At 46.5% G+C, this 23568-nt stretch overlaps 2 protein-coding genes across 3 annotated transcripts in view; one reads left to right on the forward strand and one right to left on the reverse strand.

Moving 5' to 3' along the window:
* The window catches only part of si:dkey-110c1.10 (unconventional myosin-Vb), a 38440-nt gene extending 36857 nt beyond the window's left edge, over positions 1 to 1583 (forward strand). For both annotated transcript variants that reach the window (XM_046301102.1, XM_046301103.1), the window contains one exon: positions 151 to 1583. In XM_046301102.1, the coding sequence (XP_046157058.1) occupies positions 151 to 312 (162 nt within the window). In that variant the 3' untranslated portion in view covers positions 313 to 1583. The remainder of the gene's footprint in view (positions 1 to 150) is intronic.
* A 5060-nt stretch (positions 1584 to 6643) lies between these two features.
* Positions 6644 to 23568, reverse strand: part of LOC123997089 (protein unc-13 homolog A-like) — a 65471-nt gene continuing 48546 nt past the window's right edge. Inside the window, 6 exon segments of the mRNA XM_046301104.1 lie at positions 6644 to 9069; positions 9351 to 9510; positions 9636 to 9728; positions 14565 to 14712; positions 16840 to 16920; positions 17011 to 17067. Coding sequence (XP_046157060.1) covers positions 8781 to 9069; positions 9351 to 9510; positions 9636 to 9728; positions 14565 to 14712; positions 16840 to 16920; positions 17011 to 17067 — 828 coding nt within the window. The 3' untranslated portion in view covers positions 6644 to 8780.

Here is a 23568-nt window from a genome sequence, read left to right on the forward strand (position 1 = left end):
TTACCAGTAGTGCAGTTGTGTTACCAGTAGTGTGGTCTGGTTACCAGTAGTGTGGTCTGGTTACCAGTAGTGTGGTCTGGTTACCAGTAGTGTGGTCTGGTTACCAATAGTGTGGTTGTGTTACGGTCATCATTTCCTCTCATCCATCAGGGTCTGCTGAAGGAGCGTTCAGACGGTCAGTCTCCACAGCTGCTGATGGATGTACGGCGTGTGTTCCCCGTCACCTTCCCCTCCCTGCTGCCCCCGCCTGTCCGCGCTGACCAGCTGGACATCCCAGACACCCTCAAAATCTCCTTCCTACGACGGCCTTAGAGGAAGCAGTAGTTATTCACTGTGGATTACACTATTTTTTGAAGTTTTGGTATTGCTACCTCTGGTCTTTTTCCTGCAGGCTATACAGTATATCAAAGTAATTGTAAGTGAATAATGCATGTCATTTTTGATCAGTCATAAGTATTCTGTATCAGGCATTCTTTCAGTAGCACAAGTATAGGACTCTTACTGCTACTCTTCCTGCGTAGGATTATTGTGCTGTTAGAATGGCCATATGGATTCTTTCTCATCTGTTCCAGAATATGGATTTTGGACACATAGATTTCCTTATCTGTACTAAGATTACAGTATTGCCTGTCTGCTGATTGACATTTCCCTATTTGATGCATCCCACATACTTCAGTGCCTACCCATGTGTAGTTTCCCCCTGGGACACGTTGTACGTTGGAAGTGTGTGCTTAATATATTGTTTAATTGGTAATAAGTTCCAGATATCAGAAGTTATAATTGTATAATGTAAACTCAACATGTTTTTCACTCTGATCAATCATTTAAACTTCATGTCTGACCCATAATGAAGACTATGAAAAAGAGTTCAGATTTTCTGTAACATTTTATTGGAATCAGAACCACAGCAACGCTGCAGTCCCCCACCTCCGACCTCAAGAAGAACAACCAGAATAAATACAAAAATGAGAAACATCTTCAGTATAAAAGAAATGACCTCATGCGAGTACTGTGTACCACTACACATCATCAGTAATACATATTTATATATTCACAAACCTCTGAAAAATAGAAAATAATACTCAAATATCAAAATAAATGAAGACAACAATTGGAAAATACAACGTCAAATAAACGCGTGCGGGCACAAGAAAGACGTGTTTTCCCCCCATCATGCACTGCTTCCTATCTACAGGCTGGCATCACAGTGGGATCGTGTTCAAGATTGACTACATTGCAGTCGGTGACTGCAGACTGACTGATCTACAAATCGCCTCATCCTAATGAACTACTCATTATTACTTGTAGATCAATCGTTGCTCTTGAACACGGCCAATGTGTCTGCCTGTGTGGGCGTGTCAGGGACAGTACATGCGTGCCTGTCAGGTTGTCATTGTGCTTCTTCTATATCGTTGTATCATGCCTCTGTGCCTGTCTATACTACATACATGCCAACCTGAAAGGGTGAGATTTCCTTTTTACCTCAAAGCACAGACACCGAACGTTTCTCTGAAAGAAAATGGCCTCGGTGACCGAATGTACTCAGTATCATTGTCAACAGCAATAAATAAGATATTGTGCCATTCGCATTCCTTGCTACAGTTGCTATACCTGTACGTTAATGTGGTGACAACGCAATACTCTGAGGCTGTGTATTCGTAGCCTATAGACTCCTATTCCAGTTCAAAGTTCAAATGGATGTCCATCCACTACCCAGCCACAGCAGGATTCAAGTTGACTAAGCAGCAGCAGATTCACTTCATTCAGTGTATGTATTTCTATAGATATATAACCATATATGTTTGGTACAGATGTACTATTTACAATGACAATATACAGAGTCTGTTGTTGATCCTCTCTACGCTGAGTCTGTTGACACTGCTCTCCATGTTATTTAGCCACTACTAGCTACTGCCCCAGAAGCTGGCCCGTTTCAAAACAACATTTACATGACTCCACAAAAACACGTTGTGCTGATAACTCACAATGTAAACATTATAGGACTGCTCAAACCCGACTGATCTACTTAGAAACGGTACTGATTAGATGCATAGAGTCAAATTGTACACACGTTTAAATATGTGAGCCACATGTAAAAATTGGTGATTGGTGATTGGTGATACTATATGCAGTGCTTTCTGGAGCTGGACCACCAGAGTAAGTTGTAATTGGCAAGTGCAGCTACGTACACAGGTTCTGAGCAGAGTCACTGATGCCCTGTCTGATACCTGGGGCAGATGGACCAGAACCCAGGGGAGGGGAGGCAGTGTAGTGGGCTGTAGAGGGGAGGCAGTGTAGTGGGCTGTAGAGAGGAGGCAGTGTAGTGGGCTGTAGAGGGGAGGCAGTGTAGTGGGCTGTGGAGGGGAGGCAAAGGAGGCAGTGTAGTGGCCTGTAGAGGGGAGGCAGTGTAGTGGGCTGTAGAGGGGAGGCAGTGTCGTGGGCTGAAGAGGGGAGGCAGTGTCGTGGGCTGAAGAGGGGAGGCAGTGTCGTGGGCTGTAGAGGGGAGGCAGTGTAGTGGGCTGTAGAGGGGAGGCAGTATAGTGGGCTGTAGAGGGGAGAGAGGGGAGGCAGTGTAGTGGGCTGTGGAGGGGAGAGAGGGGAGGCAGTGCAGTGGGCTGTGGAGGGGAGAGAGGGGAGGCAGTGCAGTGGGCTGTGGAGGGGAGAGAGGGGAGGCAGTGTAGTGGGCTGTGGAGGAGAGAGGGGAGGCAGTGTAGTGGGCTGTGGAGGGGAGAGAGGGGAGGCAGTGTAGTGGGCTGTGGAGGGGAGAGGGGAGGCAGTGTAGTGGGCTGTGGAGCGGAGAGAGGGGAGGCAGTGTAGTGGGCTGTAGAGGGGAGGCAGTGTAGTAGGCTGTAGAGGGGAGGCGGTGTAGTGGGCTGTGGAGGGGAGAGAGGGGAGGTAGTGTAGTGGGCTGTAGAGGGGAGAGAGGAGAGGCAGTGTAGTGGGCTGTGGAGGGGAGGCAAAGGAGATAGTGTAGTGGGCTGTGGAGGGGAGAGAGGGAGGTAGTGTAGTGGGCTGTAGAGGGGAGAGAGGAGAGGCAGTGGAGGGGAGAGAGGGGAGGTAGTGTAGTGGGCTGTGGAGGGGAGAGAGGAGAGGCAGTGTAGTGGGCTGTGGAGGGGAGGCAAAGGAGGTAGTGTAGTGAGCTGTGGAGGGAGAGAGGGGAGGTAGTGTAGTGGGCTATGGAGGGGAGAGAGGAGAGGCAGTGTAGTGGGCTGTGGAGGGGAGGCAAAGGAGGTAGTGTAGTGGGCTGTGGAGGGGAGAGAGTGGAGGCAGTGTAGTGGGCTGTGGAGGGGAGAGAGGGGAGGTAGTGTAGTGGGCTGTGGAGGGGAGAGAGGAGAGGCAGTGTAGTGGGCTGAGGAGGGGAGAGAGGGAGGCTGTGGAGGGGTGAGATGGGAGGTAGTGTAGTGGGCTGTGGAGGGGAGAGAGGGGAGGCAGTGTAGTGGGCTGAGGAGGGGAGAGAGGGGAGGCAGTGTAGTGGGCTGTGGAGGGGAGGCAAAGGAGGTAGTGTAGTGGGCTGTGGAGGGGGAGAGAGGGGAGGCAGTGTAGTGGGCTGTGGAGGGGAGGCAGTGTAGTGGGCTGTGGAGGGGAGAGAGGGGAGGCAGTGTAGTGTGCTGTGGAGGGGAGAGAGGGGAGGCAGTGTAGTGGGCTGTAGAGGGGAGGCAAAGGAGGCAGTGTAGTGGGCTGTGGAGGGGAGAGAGGGGAGAGAGGGGAGGCAGTGTAGTGGGCTGTGGAGGGGAGAGAGGGGAGGCAGTGTAGTGAGCTGTGGAGGGGAGGCAGTGTAGTGAGCTGTGGAGGGGAGAGAGGGGGAGGCAGTGTAGTGGGCTGTGGAGGGGAGGCAAAGGAGGTAGTGTAGTGGGCTGTGGAGGGGAGAGAGGGGAGGCAGTGTAGTGGGCTGTGGAGGGGAGAGAGGGGAGAGAGGGGAGGCAGTGTAGTGGGCTGTGGAGGTGGAGAGAGGGGAGGCAGTGTAGTGGGCTGTGGAGGGGAGAGAGGGAGGCAGTGTAGTGGGCTGTGGAGGGGAGAGAGGGGAGAGAGGGGAGGCAGTGTAGTGGGCTGTGGAGGGGAGAGAGGGGAGGCAGTGTAGTGGGCTGTGGAGGTGGAGAGAGGGGAGGCAGTGTAGTGGGCTGTGGAGGGGAGAGAGGGGAGGCAGTGTAGTGGGCTGTGGAGGGGAGAGAGGGGAGGCAGTGTAGTGAGCTGTGGAGGGAGAGAGGGGAGGCAGTGTAGTGGGCTGTGGAGGGGAGGCAAAGGAGGTAGTGTAGTGGGCTGTGGAGGGGAGAGAGGGGAGGCAGTGTAGTGGGCTGTGGAGGGGAGAGAGGGAGGCAGTGTAGTGGGCTGTGGAGGTGGAGAGAGGGGAGGCAGTGTAGTGGGCTGTGGAGGGGAGAGAGGGAGGCAGTGTAGTGGGCTGTGGAGGTGGAGAGAGGGGAGGCAGTGTAGTGGGCTGTGGAGGGGAGAGAGGGGAGGCAGTGTAGTGGGCTGTGGAGGTGGAGAGAGGGGAGGCAGTGTAGTGGGCTGTGGAGGGGAGAGAGGGGAGGCAGTGTAGTGGGCTGTGGAGGGGAGGCAAAGGAGGTAGTGTAGTGGGCTGTGGAGGGGAGAGAGGGGAGGCAGTGTAGTGGGCTGTGGAGGGGAGAGAGGGGAGAGAGGGGAGGCAGTGTAGTGGGCTGTGGAGGGGAGAGGGGAGGCAGTGTAGTGGGCTGTGGAGGTGGAGAGAGGGGAGGCAGTGTAGTGGGCTGTGGAGGGGAGAGAGGGGAGGCAGTGTAGTGGGCTGTGGAGGGGAGAGAGGGGAGGCAGTGTAGTGAGCTGTGGAGGGGAGAGAGGGGAGGCAGTGTAGTGGGCTGTGGAGGGGAGGCAAAGGAGGTAGTGTAGTGGGCTGTGGAGGGGAGAGAGGGGAGGCAGTGTAGTGGGCTGTGGAGGGGAGAGAGGGAGAGAGGGGAGGCAGTGTAGTGGGCTGTGGAGGGGAGAGGGGGGAGGCAGTGTAGTGGGCTGTGGAGGTGGAGAGAGGGGAGGCAGTGTAGTGGGCTGTGGAGGGGAGAGAGGGGAGGCAGTGTAGTGGGCTGTGGAGGTGGAGAGAGGGGAAGCAGTGTAGTGGGCTGTGGAGGGGAGAGAGGGAAGGCAGTGTAGTGGGCTGTGGAGGTGGAGAGAGGGGAGGCAGTGTAGTGGGCTGTGGAGGGGAGAGAGGGGAGGCAGTGTAGTGGGCTGTGGAGGGAGGCAAAGGAGGTAGTGTAGTGGGCTGTGGAGGGGAGAGAGGGGAGGCAGTGTAGTGGGCTGTGGAGGGGAGAGAGGGGAGGCAGTGTAGTGGGCTGTGGAGGTGGAGAGAGGGGAGGCAGTGTAGTGGGCTGTTGAGGTGGAGAGAGGGGAGGCAGTGTAGTGGGCTGTGGAGGTGGAGAGAGGGGAGGCAGTGTAGTGGGCTGTGGAGGGGAGAGAGGGGAGGCAGTGTAGTGGGCTGTGGAGGGGAGAGAGGGGAGGCAGTGTAGTGGGCTTTAGAGGGGAGGGAGTGGGGATGAGATGAAATACCTGTCATTCCATTGACAGTCTTAATATAATCCAGTTTTGACATCACAGGAATACATACGATCCTATCCTGCAGGCTCAACCTCCAGGAACTTTAATCAATGATAAAGGGGTGAAAGTTGGGACCTTTGGTCCTGGAATGGCACTAGATACAGTATGGTTACAGTCTGGATACCATGCATGCACTATGAGCTACAACACCACCAATACCCTGTAGGTACCCTGTGCTTACTACCCTTCCCTGTGCTTACTACCCTTCCCTGTGTTTACTACCCTTCCCTGTGTTTACTACCCTTCCCTGTACTTACTACCCTTCCCTGTGTTCACTACCCTTCCCTGTGTTCACTACCCTTCCCTGTGTTTACACTACCCTTCCCTGTACTTACTACCCTTCCCTGTGTTTACTACCCTTCCCTGTGTTTACTACCCTTCCCTGTGTTTACTACCCTTCCCTGTGTTTACTACCCTTCCCTGTGCTTACTACCCTTCCCTGTGTTTACTACCCTTCCCTGTGTTTACTATCCTTCCCTGTGTTTACTATCCTTCCCTGTACTTACTACCCTTCCCTGTGTTTACTACTCTTCCCTGTGCTTACTACCCTTCCCCGTGCTTACTACCCTTCCCTGTGCTTACTACCCTTCCCTGTGCTTACTACCCTTCCCTGTGCTTACTACCCTTCCCTGTGTTTACTACCCTTCCCTGTGTTTACTATCCTTCCCTGTACTTACTACCCTTCCCTGTGTTTACTACCCTTCCCTGTGCTTACTACCCTTCCCTGTGCTTACTACCCTTCCCTGTGCTTACTACCCTTCCCTGTGTTTACTACCCTTCCCTGTGTTTACTACCCTTCCCTGTGTTTACTACCCTTCCCTGTGCTTACTACCCTTCCCTGTGCTTACTACCCTTCCCTGTGCTAACTGCCCTTACCTGTGTTTACTACCCTTCCCTGTGTTTACTACCCTGTGCTTACTACCCTTCCCTGTGCTTACTACCCTGTGCTTACTACCCATCCCTGTGCTAACTACCCTTCCCTGTGCTTACTACCCTTCCCTGTGCTTACTACCCTTCCCTGTGCTTACTACCCTTCCCTGTGCTTACTACCCTTCCCTGTGCTTACTACCCTTCCCTGTGCTTACTACCCTTCCCTGTGCTCACTACCCTTCCCTGTGCTTACTACCCTTCCCTGTGCTTACTACCCTTCCCTGTGCTTACTACCCTCCCCTGTGCTTACTACCCTTTGCATGCTTTCTATGTGCTTCTTCTAAATGTGAGAGCCATGGATGTTATGAGATTTCCCCCCACATAGCTATCTCAGTCACATATCTATGGCAAGTTTCACCATTGAAGAGGGCAGGCAGGAGCAGTTCCGTACTACAGCCCTTGTGGACAGACCCTGTGTGCTCAGAACCAGGACCAGACAGCCTGGCCAGGTAAAAGGTTATAGGTCATGTGTGTTTCCCCCAGCAGAGGGGAAGAAAGACAAAAAAAAGAGACCGTGGGGGTCACCCGTGGCCTGACATCTTCATTTGACAAGAGGTTGCTATGGCAACACAAGCAGTAAGAAATGTCTCAGTGTTTTGTCTCTAACTGCTCTCCTCCACGCTGACACATGCTGATCAGAGAGGTTAAAGGAGAGGAGGTGGCTGTTTTCCAAGGCAAACTAATGGAGCTCTGTTTACACTCTGTACTGTACAGCCCACTAAATGTTTCTGATCAAACAAGCAATAAACCTTCTCCCAAAAAATTTGACTTGCATTCCACCAAGTAAAAGACACTTAGGAAATTCTCAAAGAATCTAAATATACTATAGACTATGTGTTCTTCCACTATAATGTGTTCTATGTTCTTGATGGCTTTCTGTGATTTACACATTTACACAAACAGGCAACACCGGTGTCTACACAAGGTCAACATTGTAACAATATAACACAAACAGTATACAGACGTGCTATCTTAATTTGATCACTCTGTTGTCGCAGATTTTTTTTCCGGCGCTGCAGCAAATGCAAATTGTAATATATTCAAGGATTAAAAATGCTTCTAATGTTTGTCATTTCCACTTTAAAATGTCAAACTTGAATTATCCTAACTAAACATTTAGAAACCCCTACAAAAATGTCCATTAAGTATAATCCACATAGTAATTCACATTTCCTGAGAAACGGTTCAAATTAAGATCGCACACCTGTATACACACTCATTCATCTCCTTCTACTTGAACATACACCCATACACGTGCTGATGAACCACAGAGCTCCGAGGCTTGTCTTCATCAGGTTGCTCTCACTATGTACTGAAGACAGACAACAGGTTTGACAGGACAAGGCATTAGAGGGTTTCAGGCAGCAGGCTCTGTAACAGGGTAGACAAACAGACAGACAGGGACACTCTCCTCCAAGTGCAACGTCTTCATATAGTCTTTAGATATACCATAAATTCACTGATAATATCTCAAATGAATACTTAGAAACATTTACATTTCTAATTTGTCCAGCCTGCTCTGCTATAGATACTCCATGTCGGAATGAGAGAAGCTCCAGAATTCAGCCTATGGTGGACAACCCATGGAAATATTATCATAAACCAGTGTGTGTAAACCTGACTCTTTGGAATGTGGGAGGCCTAAAAGCCTGATGGTCTGCTGTTCACAGTTGGTCCTGTTGACTTGTGCTTGGGGCTTGACTTGGCATAACATCATGGATTGATCCATTGGCATTAGTCTAGTCTAGACAAAGGAAGGGATCGTGGAGTTAATGTAATAGAAGACACGTCAAGACTTTCCAGGCTACAAGAACTTCATCTCCCGGAGCTTTTAGATACCGCTGCATGAAACTAGTCGAGATTGGCAGATTCTAGGTCAAATGTGTGATTGGAGAGCACTACGGCATGGCCTATGCTATGGGAAATAGAGAGAGGGAGAGAACAAGGGTACTCTATATACTCTATGACTTAAACTCTCTGTGTGTGTATGGGTGTGTTGTAGAATGGTGGTCAGTGTTGTGGGGTTTGCTGTGTTTACGATTATATCTATGCATTTTTACAAGATAATTAATCATATTCATAATAAAGACATCGGTGCTTTCAAGACAATCAGGGCAATGCCTGTAGATGGTATCACGTCTTCTTCAATGAGATGTATGTACAGTACTGTAGTAAAGAACTGTTTCTCTGTGCTTGTCCAACACTACAACATCAGGGCAGTGGTTTGGCTTGCAGTCAGTCTGCAGAAGGACTTCCTAGCCTGTAGGTGGTGCTGATCGAATAAAGACTTTGCCCTCTCAGCCTCGGCCCTCCTCGGGAGAACGCTGGTCTGACTTGAGCTTGACGAACTCCTTTGCCACGTCGTCGTTGTTGCGCTGGGACAGGATTCGGAGGACAGTGAGGCCCGTCTCGTCCATGTGCACGCGTTTCCCCAGGGGGAGCCAGCACGCCACGCTGCCCCTAGAGGACATGTCCTTCAACTGCATCACGGCCATGCCCACCGTACGGTCCTCCCGGGCGAAGCAGTAGTCCTTCACACACACCTGCAGCTCGTAACACTCTGTGCCCACCTCGTTACTGAGGGTGCTGCAGGGAGACGAGACAGAGACACACCATTCAAATCAATGCATCTACACTGATCCACCACTCGCATAAGGGAGGTGGTCTTCTTTAGTTCGCCAGGAGAGTGGGTTTTATTTCCAGGACCACCCATGCGCACGATAAAAGCATATAGGTGGTCTGCTAAATACAATATAATAATCATCATCATAATAACTGTAAATAAATGAAAAACTGACAACTTCCACTACGGCGCCACCACAGTCGGCAGACGCTTTGTACCACTGAGGCCAGACTGTAATACTCACTATGTGAACGTTTCGTTGTATTTGGGGGCGTAGCTGTTGTTCTTGGACTTGGTGGCGTACTTCCTCTTCTTGTCAGCCAGGTGAGGACCGATGATGTAGATCTCCACGAAGGGACGGAACACCCCCGTGGTCTGCCACCTCAGGTCATTGGCTGCCACCACTGAGACAGAGAGGGAAAAAGAAAAGGGGGGCATTTATTAACAATGTTTTAACACACCGTCACTAGACATTTTCTGTGTCTGTGGACGGTGTGTTACAACCTCTATTTAGACAGTGAACGCTGACCTTTAACGGTGACCTTGTGCTCTCCAGTGTTGGGGTGGGTGAAGATCTCCACGTGGATAGACACCTCTCCCACGGCGTCGTCCACTCCAGAGCCTGGCACAACAGGGGGGTGGCACAAGTCACTCCTCTTATCTCGTTTACTGCTACTGCAGACAGGCAAACACTATAGCCAGAATAGTTTCCCTTCAGCTCATACTCCCTCAATGAAATTACAATACAGCCATTATAGGCTGTATGCTGAAGTATGGCAGATGTAATTGTGTCTGAGAGTTGTAAAACAAACAACATACACTACATGACCAAAAGTATGTGGACACCATCATTAATATGGAGTTGGTCTCCCCTTTGCTGCTATAACAGCCTCCACTCTTCTGGGAAGGCTTTCCACTAGATGTTGGAACATTTCTGCGGGGACTTGCTTCCATTCAGCCACAAGAGCATTAGGGAGGTTGGGCACTGATGTTGGGCGATTAGCCTTGGTTCGCAGTCGGTGTTCAATTCATCCCAAAGGTGTTCGATGAGGTTGAGGTCAGGGCTCTGTGCAGGCCAGTCAAGTTCTTCCACACTGATCTTGACAAACAATTTCTGTATGGACCTCGCTTTGTGCATGGGGGAATTGTCATGCTGAACAGGAAAGGTCCTTTCCCAAACTGTTGCCGCAAAGTTGGAAGCACAGAATCATCTATGCCATAGCGATAACATTTCCCTTCACTGGAACTAAGGGGCTTAACCCGAGTCATGAAAAACAGCCACAGACAATTATTCCTCCTCCACCAAACTTTACAGTGGGCACTAAGCATTGGGGCAGGTATCGTTCTCCTGGCATCCGCCAAACCCAGATTCGTCCATCGGACTACCAGATGGTGAAGTGTGATTCATCCCTCCAGAGAACGTTTCCACTGCTCCAGAGTCCAATGGCGGTGAGCTTTACACCACTCCAGCCAAGGCATTGAGCATAGTGATCTTAGGATTGTGTGCGGCTGCTCGGCCATGGAAACCCATTTCATGAAGCTGCCGACGAACAGTTATTGTGCTGAAGTTGCTTCCCAAGACAGTTTGGAACTCGGTGGTGAGTGTTGCAACCGAGGACAAACAATTTTTTACGCGCTACGCACTTCAGCACTTGGCGGTCCCATTCTATGAGCTTGTGTGGCCTACCACTTCGCAGCTGAACTGTTCTTGCTCCTAGACTTTTCCACTTCACAATAACAGCATTTACAGTTGACAGGGGCAGCTCTAACAGGGCAGACATTTGACAAACTGACTTGTTGGAAAGGTGGCATCCTATGACGGTGCCACGTTGAAAGTCAATGAGATCTTCAGTAAGACCATTCTACAGCCAATGTTTGTCTATGGAGATTGTGTGTTCGATTTCATACACCTGTCAGAAACGGGTGCGGCTGAAATAGCCAAATCCACAAATTTGAAAGGGTGTCCACATACTTTTGTATATATAGTGTATAGGAGGGTTTGAGAAATGCCTCTGGTGCTGAAGTGGGCCCGTATGAGACAATCATGCAGCTAGGAGTGGTTTTGGGCTGTAAATGTCTTTTCACTCAAGAGTTACAGACAAAATAAATACGAGAACCATCTGATGATATTTCAAGATCTTAGGATGATCTTATGTAGCCACTCATAGCTGTCCTGTGACTCTGCCTGCCCGGGCCCGGGGGGGTAGGAGCCTGTCAGTCAGGATGCAGGGGGGGGGGGGGGTGGGGGTGACAGTGGGATAGAGGAGACTGGTGGTAAGAGAGGAGAGGGTTATCTTGGTCCTCCTCTACTGCTGCTGGGCAGAGCAGGCAAGTAACATGCTGAGATGGATCCAGTCAGAAGGAGAGACGCATTCCTAGCTAAACCCTTTACCCAGAGCAAGCATGGCGACTAGAGGGACCTTGCGGTGAGAGCAGCCCATTGGCCCCAGCCCAGTCACAACCTATCCTGAGGCAGGGTGCACACATGCCTATTGAGGGCTTGTTAACTTGTGACTTCTGGTGGGATTATGCCCAGAAAGCCAACAGGATTTGAGCTGCACACGACCATGGTATGTGTATATCCCACCACACAACACAGGATAACTCATCCTAGGGCCTGGGTTTGGGGTCATGGCCTGGGGGTCCTTCGATCCATGCTGCTAGGACAGGGGGGCTGGGGGGTTAGGGAGATACATGCAGGGCCCTGTAGAGGGCTCCCAGTCAGTTACGGACAGCTTGTCTGGGAGGGAAGAGGGGTGATGGGGAGCGGGTAGGTTGATTGACTTTCTTTGCCTAAAATGTGATCTCAGTTTGTAATGATTTACGTCTCTGTATGTTTTAATCAGTGGTGACTGAAAGCAGCCTGAGTGTCAGTGAGTGACAGGCTAGTGAAGCCAGTCTTCTATAGGAGGAAGTATAGGAGTTCTGGCAACTCTGTCTGTTTCTCTCCAGGGGCATGATGTGACTGTCAGTCCTCCAGTCACTCAGAGAATGCAGCACTCAGCCATCTGGCCTCCCTTTCTGTTGAGGCTCACAGAAACAGGCTAAAGATACACTCTTCTTTGTGGAATAAGAGCTAAACTGGCTATAATTAAAAGTCTGCACGATACAGCATGAATTAATACATAATACAGTAGGTATGAAGCCTGGCACTTCATCAAGGCTAAAAGTTCCCCTTTTGGAAAACGCCCTGCATTATCATAAATTATAGAGGGCGAGCCGTGTGTGTATGTTTGTGTGGAGAAACTCTTCCTTCCTCTTCTACTGCTGTAATCAACCTAATATCATAAATCTCATTATTTGACCATAACGCACATCCTCCACTACTCAGCCTACATCCGGCAGCTGACAGGAACTAGTACAATAATGGCATATTACAGAGTATTTCAGTGAGCTTCTGACGTAGACATGTGAGTCACCGTGAGTGATTCTAAGTCATACTGGTGAAGAGAGCTTGAACAAGTGTGACTTCCTGTGAGAGCAGCGGAAAACAAGAGGAAAGCAGATATTGTCTGTAGCCGAGGTTATGCTCTACATGTACCTGTGACTCCTGGGCTCCCGGTGTGTGTGTGTGTGTACAGTCAGTGGGGGGCTAAGTTTAGCAGTTTAGTGACTAAACCCCTGAAGTGGAGACATGGAGTCAGCTCCCTCAGCTCTGATGCATACTGACAGAGAGCACATCACCTGATTCCAGGGACCACTGCTGATTGGTCGATTTGGTGTTACGCCCAGATGGAGGAGGGAACTTTCACCTCCTGTAGTGACAGCTGGAGGGACGACTGGCCACTCTGTACCATTGGGGGAAGGTGGAGTGTGTGTGTTTAGATAAGGGTATGGTATGGGAGGGTGCCAACAAGGACAGGGAGCCCTTCCAGACAAACTGAGCCACACTTCATCATCATAACTCCATCATTCGGGAAGATCATTCTCTCTCTCTCTCTGTTTCTCTCTGTTTCTCTCTCTCTCTCTCTCTCTCTCTCTCTCTCTCTCTCTCTCTCTCTCTCTCTCTGTCTCTCTCTCTCTCTCTCTCTCTCTCTCTCTCTCTCTCTCTCTCTCTCTCTCTCTCTCTCTCTCTCTCTCTCTCTCTCTCTCTCTCTCTCTCTCTCTCTCTCTCTCTCTCTCTCTCTCTCTCTCTCTCTCTCTCTCTCATAATGTGGTTCCCTTTGTATGATGGCTACCATGCCTTAGTAGTTTCAGGTCATACATACTGGGTATGTATATGTAGTACATACATCATATGTATGTACTGTATGTCATCATATGCATGCATGTCCCTATGCACGTGTTAGGATGTTTGTGCATGCTATTGGGCTGTCAGTTTGTGTGTGGAGATGAGGTTAAGGTTGAGCAGGCAGGAGGGTAGTCTGAGGATGCGTATGTAAATGGAGTTCTGGGTTCTTGGCGGCCTGGTGTTTCAGACCCTTAGTGTCCACATACCCTTCTCTGGGTACACATCCTCACTAGCCGTGAACCTCACCCCCTTCCCGCCGAAAACTAGCGGACAGAGGGGGACGAGGAGGAGGAAGAAGGTCAGAGGAAATAGAAGAGACATGGAGAATTATAAAGAGTGCAGAGATAGAGTCAGAGAGTCAAAAAGGGAAGTCAAATAGATTCAGACGTAGAACTGATGTTGTCCTTGATGAATTAATATACTGTTATCAGTGACATCTACGGAAGTTACATCATTAACCATCCAACGTAACTCCATGCCGTCTATGGTGTTGCTCATTCAAGCCACACACAGCTTCCTCTTCCCACTGTGTCGTCGCTATGACGTGTGGTTTAACAGTCTCCAAAAGCACCAAAGTTATTTGTTCTAATTACATTTCAAATGATCATTCATTAAGTGGGGTATCCAGCCAGGGGCGTTCAGAGACAAAGTGTGTCAGTGTGTCCACCGCGTAACACACCATCACTGTTCTATCATGATTGAGGGATGAGGAAAAGAGAGAATCTCTCATTCATTTCTCATCTGAAAACACCTGCCCGGTCACATTACGCCTTTCTCTTTCTGCCCCCGGAGAGCCTGACTGGAGACGTGACTGTTTCACACCGCGAAGAGAGGAAGCACTCCTCCAAAGTGTTTGTTTCTGCTCTATAAAACCACGGACATATGGAACAGGAAATAAAAACAACGGGTGTCTGGGCAACCCTGGAGTAAACACAGCACGGGGACACGTTAGAGAATGTCTCTGGTGCATACCAGTACAAAACGATACAGTTTCATGGCATCATACTACAATCAATAACTGGCCATATTACACACATCAAATGTCCATAAAGATACACGGACTGTACAGAGGGAGGTAGAGGAGAGAGGGAGGTAGAGGAGAGAGGGAGGTAGAGGAGAGAGGGAGGTAGAGGAGAGAGGGAGGAAGTAAAGAAAGGGAAGACTTGAGAGTGAGAAAAATAGAGAGAGAGAAACTGGGGGAAGAGATGGGGTGGAGAGGGACCCTACCTTGTGCGTTCTGAGATGAAACAAAGGTCTTGATGAGTTTGTCTGTGGCCTGGGTGTAGAGGGACAGGGCGTAGTGTAGAGACAACAGGTCAGGACTCTTCTCCAGGAAGGTCTTTTTCAGACCCACCCCTCCAGCATGGAAGTATTGCTACAGTAAGGCAGAGAGAGGACAGAGTCAGACTATAGCGGTTTCCAAACTAGGCTGAAGTGTGATGAGTATGAACACAAGACCCACACCCGTATGTCACTGAAATAAACTACATGCAGACCAGTGGGGGTCAGTGTCGTTTATGATGAGGGAGGATTTCATGAGCATGGCCTTAGTTCTATTACCACATGTTGGATGACTGTCATTCATATTCCATTCACCCAGTTCAATGTAACATAAATAGGCTACTACATGATACTCAAATCTTCCCTATACCCATCATGAGGTCGCTACAACCAATCCTATGAATGAACGTTTACAATGTAGGTGCACACAGGTCAATAGAAAATGTTTAGGTTACAGACAGTGACACATGGAAAGACAGTTACACATTCTATACTGCCTTGCACTCTTGCCTGCATCTAGCTGATCTAGGATGTAATCAATAGTCCAACAGTTGCAAACGAGAATTTCTATTGGGCAAATTCAGGTATTTTTTATCCCTGTTTCGTTTGCTTCCGTTTAAGAAACGTTTTTCAACAGAATCGACGGAATGAATACACCCATGATCACGCATAAACACAGTTCACTTTCATAGCAGCCACGTTGTATTCATTCTAGCCTCTATGCACTATCCTCTCACCTTTACTCTTGGTTTGTGGACTCCAGCTGTATGTGACCAGGTGAAAAAACCTTTCCAAGCCAAACCATTTCATAACCGCTACACAGCTCCTACATCATTGTCCCCATATTAGCTAAAGTAACGTCCTAGTCAACATAGCAAATAGAATAAATGCATTAGTAAACCTGCTTCAATCATGCAGTAACGTTACAGTGTACAGTCAGTAAGATGTTGGAATGATGGATCCCGTTGGCAATAAATTAATCAAACCAAAAGCTTACCTTGACTTGGAAGTGTTCCAATGGAAAGTCATGGCCAGCTAGCTAACATAGCGTTCTTCTGTTTGAGCTGGGTTTTTATGTTACTAAAAACTAGCCACCTGCATTTGCTACCTAAGTAAGTGAAACTGAAAGTGAAAAAAATGACAAAATCTCTAACTCTCTCCATTTTTGAAGAAATGAATTTTTTGAAAACTGTCCAATTATTGTTTTTCTCGCTCTTTGAGTCAACTACTCACCACATTTTATGAATTGCAGTGCTAGCTAGCTGTACCGTATGTTTCAGTAGTAGATTAATTCTCTGATCCTTTGATTGGGTGGACAACATGTCAGTTCATGCTGCAAGAGCTCTGACAGGTTGAGGACGTCCTCTGGAAGTCATAATTACTGTGTAAGTCTATGGAAGGGGGTGAGAACCACGAGCCTCCTAAGTTTTGTATTGAAGTCAATGTACCCAGAGGAGGACGGAAGCTAGCTGTCCTCCGACTACACCATGGTGATAGCCTACAGACTGCTGTTGAGGCTACTGTAGACCTTCAATGCAAAAAACAGTGTGTTTTAATCAATGATTTGGTCATGTGAATATATTTAGTATAGTTTTATTTTAAAAGGATAACTTTGTTTTCCAATTTTTATTTTTATCATATTCACGGAGGAGAATGGTCCTCCCCTTCCTCCTCTGAGGAGCCTCCACTGATGTATACCCATTTCAGACATTATACAGACATTCCATCCATACTTCTTAGTTTTTTTCTGGGATAATGACACATTGATGTTTCCCGAGGATGCACTACTCTGGTAACACACTGTGGTTTAGTATTCTACAGCTATAGCACTCTTGGCATGAGGAAGAGCATTAGTTGCCATTTGGCTCACTGACAAGTCCTTATTCAAATGACCATTACAAATTAGCCTCATTTACCTCAGCTTAATCTGCCTTAAATCAAACGACACAGGCTACGGAGGAATTCCTCTTCACACTGTATCTTTAAAAGAGCCTTTCTAGATTAGGGTTGCTTAACTGCACTAGCCTGAGGCGTACATGTTTACTGACCTTCAACAGAAGGCCTAAAATGTGCTACTCTCTTGTTCATAATATAATATGATTTGCATTTTAAACAGTGATCAAGTCAAAGTGTGTGTGTGAGTGTGTGTGTGTGTGTGGGCACACGTGCGTGCACGACTGTAGCTGAGGTCCTGGGGAGAGAGAGGGGTGTTGGGTTGTACCTTGATGGTGTCCAGAGCCAGTTCTATCACAGCACACTGCTTAGGGGACAGTGCCTTGGCCTCCTCACGACCCATGTGCTCCTGAGAAACATACACATACAGATTAACAACACAAACAAATAACTCATTATCTGAAATACAGACAGTGCCACGAGATACAATATGTGCTACCTTTATCTTGGAGAGCTGTCCCAGCTGTTTGGCAGCGTTGGAGATGAGCTGAGTGCCCTAGAGGCGAGCAGAGGTATAAACAGAGGGGGGGGGGGGGGGAACAGAGAATGAGGGAAGAGGGCGTTATTATCGTCACGCCACAGGGTAGCTGTCACACAGACTAACGTCACATCACAAAGGACAGACACAGTTCTGAGTCATTCATATTCACATACACACTCCAAAACTCACTTAACACATCAAAGGACTGTCAGAAATATGATCATACTTGTCATTATCTCGCTCACGAGCACGCACGCACAATGCAAGACAGACAGACAGAGACAGAGACAGACAGAGACAGACAGAGACAGACAGACACAGACAGACAGACAGACAGACAGACAGAGACAGACAGACAGACAGACAGAGACAGACAGAGACAGACAGACAGACAGACACAGACAGACACAGACAGACAGACAGACAGAGACAGACAGAGACAGACAGACAGACAGACAGACAGACAGACAGACAGACAGACAGACAGACAGACAGACACAGACAGACAGACAGACAGACAGACAGACAGACAGACACAGACAGACACAGACAGACACAGAGACAGACAGACAGACAGACAGACAGACAGACAGACAGACAGACAGACAGACAGACAGACAGACAGACAGACAGACAGACAGACAGACAGACAGACAGACAGAGAGACAGACGTTCAACAAGCCAGAACCCTACAGCCTGCGCAGTAGCACTGTGGTGATATATCCCGTATCTATGACGACTCTGTGATACTCTGTTAGCAGAATATATCAATAAGTGCTCCACACAGTACCCATCACCATGGTTACACCTTATCTGTAAGATAACACTCTTCAAATTAGAGCAAAAACAACAGAAAAACAGACAAAACAAACAAAAAGACCTGTACAAAGACTCAGAAGCATTATCATCCTACAAAAGGATTATAACAAGAAGGGTTCCACTCTCATCTCATAAATGTGGCTGATCAAATCATTTATGCCATTATGGACGCTCAATGCCAGTCTGTTGAACAACAGTAAGACTGCAGCAGGAACATGGTCATGCAGCGGGTCAACAACAGTCCGGCCCTAAAGGCTGTTTGTTAGTGTGCTAATGTTGTGTAATGTTAACCCTCCATGTGTCCAGCACTACTTGGGTTGTGTGGAGGCTGGGAGGCAGGTAGCTACAGATAGGTTTACAGGGGGTGGCCCACAACAGACAGGACGGTACGGTAAACCGGCAAAGAGGAACGCCGTTTTAAAAACAAAGGTGAGAAACGATCGCTTCCACCACTTTGTTTCGAACGGAGAGGCGAGAAAACACAGAGAAAGAGACATAGAGAGGAGAGAAGACAGGACACATTGAGCTAAAGTGATTTTAGTCCTTACATCACTGTGACAAGCAAGCTTCACCCTCCCCTGTAAAGAGAGGACATTGGTTAATACTTCAGGAAGGATCCTGTCCCCACAGTCTGATTGGCTGACTGACTAATTGCGTGGGCATCTCAGTAATTGTCCGTCTGATAGGCTAATTGATATGGATCAAAGCCAATCCATTCTAGCTCTCTTTTCATAAATGGGTCCGACAAGTAAACTCTACAGATCAACCTAAGGTCTATTTCTGCCTTTATAATCTAACTTAAGAGTTGAGCCTACAGCTGGCCAGTCAGGTCTATATCAGTATGAGCAGTCGATCCAGCATGGTAATGAACCCATACTAGCTGCCTATAAAGGGACAGGCCACTGACGACCGACAATACAGTTGAAGTCAGAAGTTTACATACACCTTAGCCAAATACATTTAAACTCAGTTTTTCACAATTCCTGACATTTAATCCGAGTAAAAATTCCCTGTCTTAGGTCAGTTAGGATCACCACTTCACATTAAGAATGTGAAATGTCAGAATAATAGTAGAGAGAATTATTTCTTTCAGTTTTTATTTCTTTCATCACATTCCCAGTGGGTCAGAAGTTTACATACACTCAATTAGTATTTTGTAGCATTGCCTTTAAATTGTTTAACTTGGGTCAAACACTTCAGGTAGCTTTCCACAAGCTTCCCACAATAAGTTGGGTGAATTCCTCCTGACAGAGCTGGTGTAACTGAGTCAGGTTTGTGGGCCTCCTTGCTCGCCGCACACGCTTATTCAGTTCTGCCCACACATTTTCTATAGGTTTGAGGTTAGGGTTTTGTGATGGCCACTCCAATACCATGACTTTGTTGTCCTTAATCCATTTTGCCACAACTTTGGAAGTATGCTTAAGGTTGTCCATTTGAAAGACCCATTTGCGACCAAGCTTTAACTTCCTGACTGATGTCTTGAGATGTTGCTTCAATATATCCATATAATTTTCCTCCTCATGATGCCACCTATTTTGTGAAGTGCACCAGGCCCTCCTACAGCAAAGCACCTCCACAACATGATGCTGACACCCCCGTGCTTCACGGTTGGGATGTTGTTCTTCGGCTTGCAAGCCTCCCCCTTTTTCCTCCAAACATAACGATGACCATTATGGCCAAACAGTTCTATTTTGTTTCATCAGACCAGAGGACATTTCAATGGAGACCATGGTCGAGAATGTGAGACCATGGTCGAGAAGGCTGGGGAGCGGTCTGAGACCGGCAGGAGGAGAGTCAAAAAATTACAATATTTGTCCCCATGTGCAGTTGCAAACCTTAGTCTGGCTTTTTATGGTGGTTTTGGAGCAGTGGCTTCTTCCTTGATGAGCGGCCTTTCAGGTTATGTCGATGTAGGACACGTTTGACTGTGGATATAGATACTTTTGTTCCTGTTTCCTCCAACATCTTCACAAGGTCCTTTGCTGTTGTTCTGGGTTTGATTTCCACTCTTCGCACCAAAGTACATTCATCTCTAGGAGACAGAAGGTGTCTTCTACCTGAGCGGTATGACAGCTGCGTGGTTCCATGGTGTTTATACTTGCATACTATTGTTTGTACAGATGAACGTGATAACTTCAGGCTTTTGGAAATTGTTCCCAAAGATGAACCATACTTGTGGAGGTCTACCGTGGATTGATGGCAGCATTCGCGTGAAACTGAAAGCGCGAACCACTGCTTTTAACCAGGGCAAGGTGACCGGAAACATGACCGAATACAAATAGTGTAACAATTCCCTCCGCAAGGCAATCAAACAAGTTAAGCGTCAGTATAGAGACAAAGTAGAGTCGCAATTCAACGGCTCAGACACAAGAGGTATGTGGCAGGGTCTACAGTCAATCACGGATTACAAAAAGAAAACCAGCCCCATCGCGGACCAGGATGTCTTGCTCCCAGACAGACTAAATATTTTTTTGCTCGCTTTGAGGAAAATACAGTGCCACTGACACGGCCCTCTACCAAAACCTGCGGACTCTCCTTCACTGCAGCCGACGTGAGTAAAACATTTAAACGTGTTAACCCATACGTAGAATGTATGCACACATGACTGTAAGTCGCTTTGGATCAAAGCGTCTGCTAAATGGCATATATTATTATTATATTAACCCTCAACAAGGTTGCAGGCCCAGACAGCATCCCCAGTCGCATCCTCAGAGCATGCGCAGACCAGCTGGCTGGTGTATTTACAGACATATTCAAGCAATCCTTATCCCAGTCTGCTGTTCCCACATGCTTCAAGAGGGCCACCATTGTTCCTGTTCCTACAGTAGTGGAGATGGTAGTATGTTTTAAGTTCCTCGGCATACACATCACAGACAAACTGAATTGGTCCACCCACACAGAAAGAGTTGTGAAGAAGGCGCAGCAGCTCCTCTTCAACCTCAGGAGGCTGAAGAAATTTGGCTGGTCACCAAAAGCACTCACAAACTTCTACAGATGCACAATCAAGAGCATCCTTTCGGGCTGTATCTCCGCCCACAACCGTAAGGCTCTCCAGAGGGCAGTGAGGTCTGCACAACGCATCACCGGGGGCAAACTACCTGCCCTCCAGGACACCTACACCACCCGATGTCACAGGAAGGTCATAAAGATCATCAAGGACAACAACCACCCGAGCCACTGCCTCTTCACCCCGCTATCATCCAGAAGGTGAGGTCAGTACAGGTGCATCAAAGCAGGGACCGAGAGACTGAAAAACAGCGTCTATCTCAAGGCCATCAGACTGTTAAACAGCCACCACGAACATTGAGTGGCTGCTGACAACATACTGACTCAACTCCAGCCACTTTAATAATGGAAATTGATGGAAATTGATGGAAAAAATGTATCACTAGCCACTTTAAACAATGCCACTTAATAGAATGTTTACATACCCTACATTACTAATCCCATATGTATATGTATATACTGTACTCTATATCATCTACTGCATCTTTATGTAATACATGTATCACTAGCCACTTTAAACTATGCTACTTAATATAATGTTTACATACCCTACATTATTCATCTCATATGTATATACTGTACTCTATCATCTACTGCATCTTTATGTAATACATGTATCACTAGCCACTTTAAACTATGCCACTTTGTTAACACCCTACATTATTCATCTCATATGTATATACTGTACTCTATCATCTACTGCATCTTTATGTAATACATGTATCACTAGCCACTTTAAACAATGCTACTTAATATAATGTTTACATACCCTACATTATTCATCTCATATGTATATACTGTACTCTATCATCTACTGCATCTTTATGTAATACATGTATCACTAGCCACTTTAAACTATGCTACTTAATATAATGTTTACATACCCTACATTATTCATCTCATATGTATATACTGTACTCTATCATCTACTGCATCTTTATGTAATACATGTATCACTAGCCACTTTAAACTATGCTACTTAATATAATGTTTACATACCCTACATTATTCATCTCATATGTATATACTGTACTCTATCATCTACTGCATCTTTATGTAATACATGTATCACTAGCCACTTTAAACTATGCTACTTAATATAATGTTTACATACCCTACATTATTAATCTCATATGTATATACTGTACTCTATCATCTACTGCATCTTTATGTAATACATGTATCACTAGCCACTTTAAATACTATGCTACTTAATATAATGTTTACATTACCCTCATATGTATATACTGTACTCTATCATCTACTGCATCTTTATGTAATACATGTATCACTAGCCACTTTAAACTATGCTACTTAATATAATGTTTACATACCCTACATTATTCATCTCATATGTATATACTGTACTCTATCATCTACTGCATGTATCACTAGCCACTTTAAACTATGCTACTTAATATAATGTTTACATACCCTACATTATTAATCTCATATGTATATACTGTACTCTATCATCTACTGCATCTTTATGTAATACATGTATCACTAGCCACTTTAAACTATGCTACTTAATCTCATAATCATCTACTGCATTTTATGTAATACATGTATCACTAGCCACTTTAAACTATGCCACTTTGTTAACACCCTACATTACTCATCTCATATGTATATACTGTACTCTATCATCTACTGCATCTTTATGTAATACATGTATCACTAGCCACTTTAAACTATGCTCTCATATGTTAACTTAATATCATACTACTGCATCTTTATGTAATACATCACTAGCCACTTTAAACTATGTAACACCCTATTACTCATCTCATATGTATATACTGTACTCTATCATCTACTGCATCTTTATGTAATACATGTATCACTAGCCACTTTAAACTATGCCACTTTGTTAACACCCTACATTACTCATCTCATATGTATATATTTTGTACTCGATACCATCTACTGCATCTTGCCTCTGTACCATCACTCATTCATATCTTTATGTACATATTCTTTATCCCTTTACACTTGTGTGTATAAGGTAGTTGTTGTGAAATTGTTAGGTTAGATTACTCGTTGGTTATTGCTGCACTGTCGGAACTAGAAGCACAAGCATTTCGCTACACTCACATTAACATCTGCTAACCATGTGTATGTGACAAATACAATTTGTTTTGATTTGAAGCAAAGAGGCACTGAGTTTGAAGGTAGGCCTTGACATACATCCACAGGTACACCACCAATTGACTCAAATGATGTCAATTAGTCTATCATAAGCTTCTAAAGCCATGACATCATTTTCTGGACTTTTCGAAGCTGTTTAAAGGCACAATCAACTTAGTGTATGTAAACTTCTGACCCACTGGAATTGTGATATAGTGAATAATAAGTGAAATAATCTGTCTGTAAACAATTGTTGGAAACATTACTTGTGTCATGCACAAAGTAGATGTCCTAACTGACTTGCCAAAACTATAGTTTGTTGACAAGAAATTTGTGGAGTGGTTGAAAAACAAGTTTTAGTTACTCCAACCTACGTGTATGTAAACTTCTGACTTTAACTGTACCTCCACCAGTCCGCAGATAGAGTCCATTTACACATGTCACAATGAAAAGCTGTCTAACAGATATCTAACATTTCAAAATATAACATTTATTTATTTTAATAGTAGGAAAATGAAAAATATTCTAGAAATATAAATAATTAAAAGTAAATCAACAGAA

The sequence above is a fragment of the Oncorhynchus gorbuscha genome, linkage group LG15, assembly GCF_021184085.1.
Source record: "Oncorhynchus gorbuscha isolate QuinsamMale2020 ecotype Even-year linkage group LG15, OgorEven_v1.0, whole genome shotgun sequence".
Taxonomy (NCBI): Eukaryota; Metazoa; Chordata; class Actinopteri; order Salmoniformes; family Salmonidae; genus Oncorhynchus; species Oncorhynchus gorbuscha.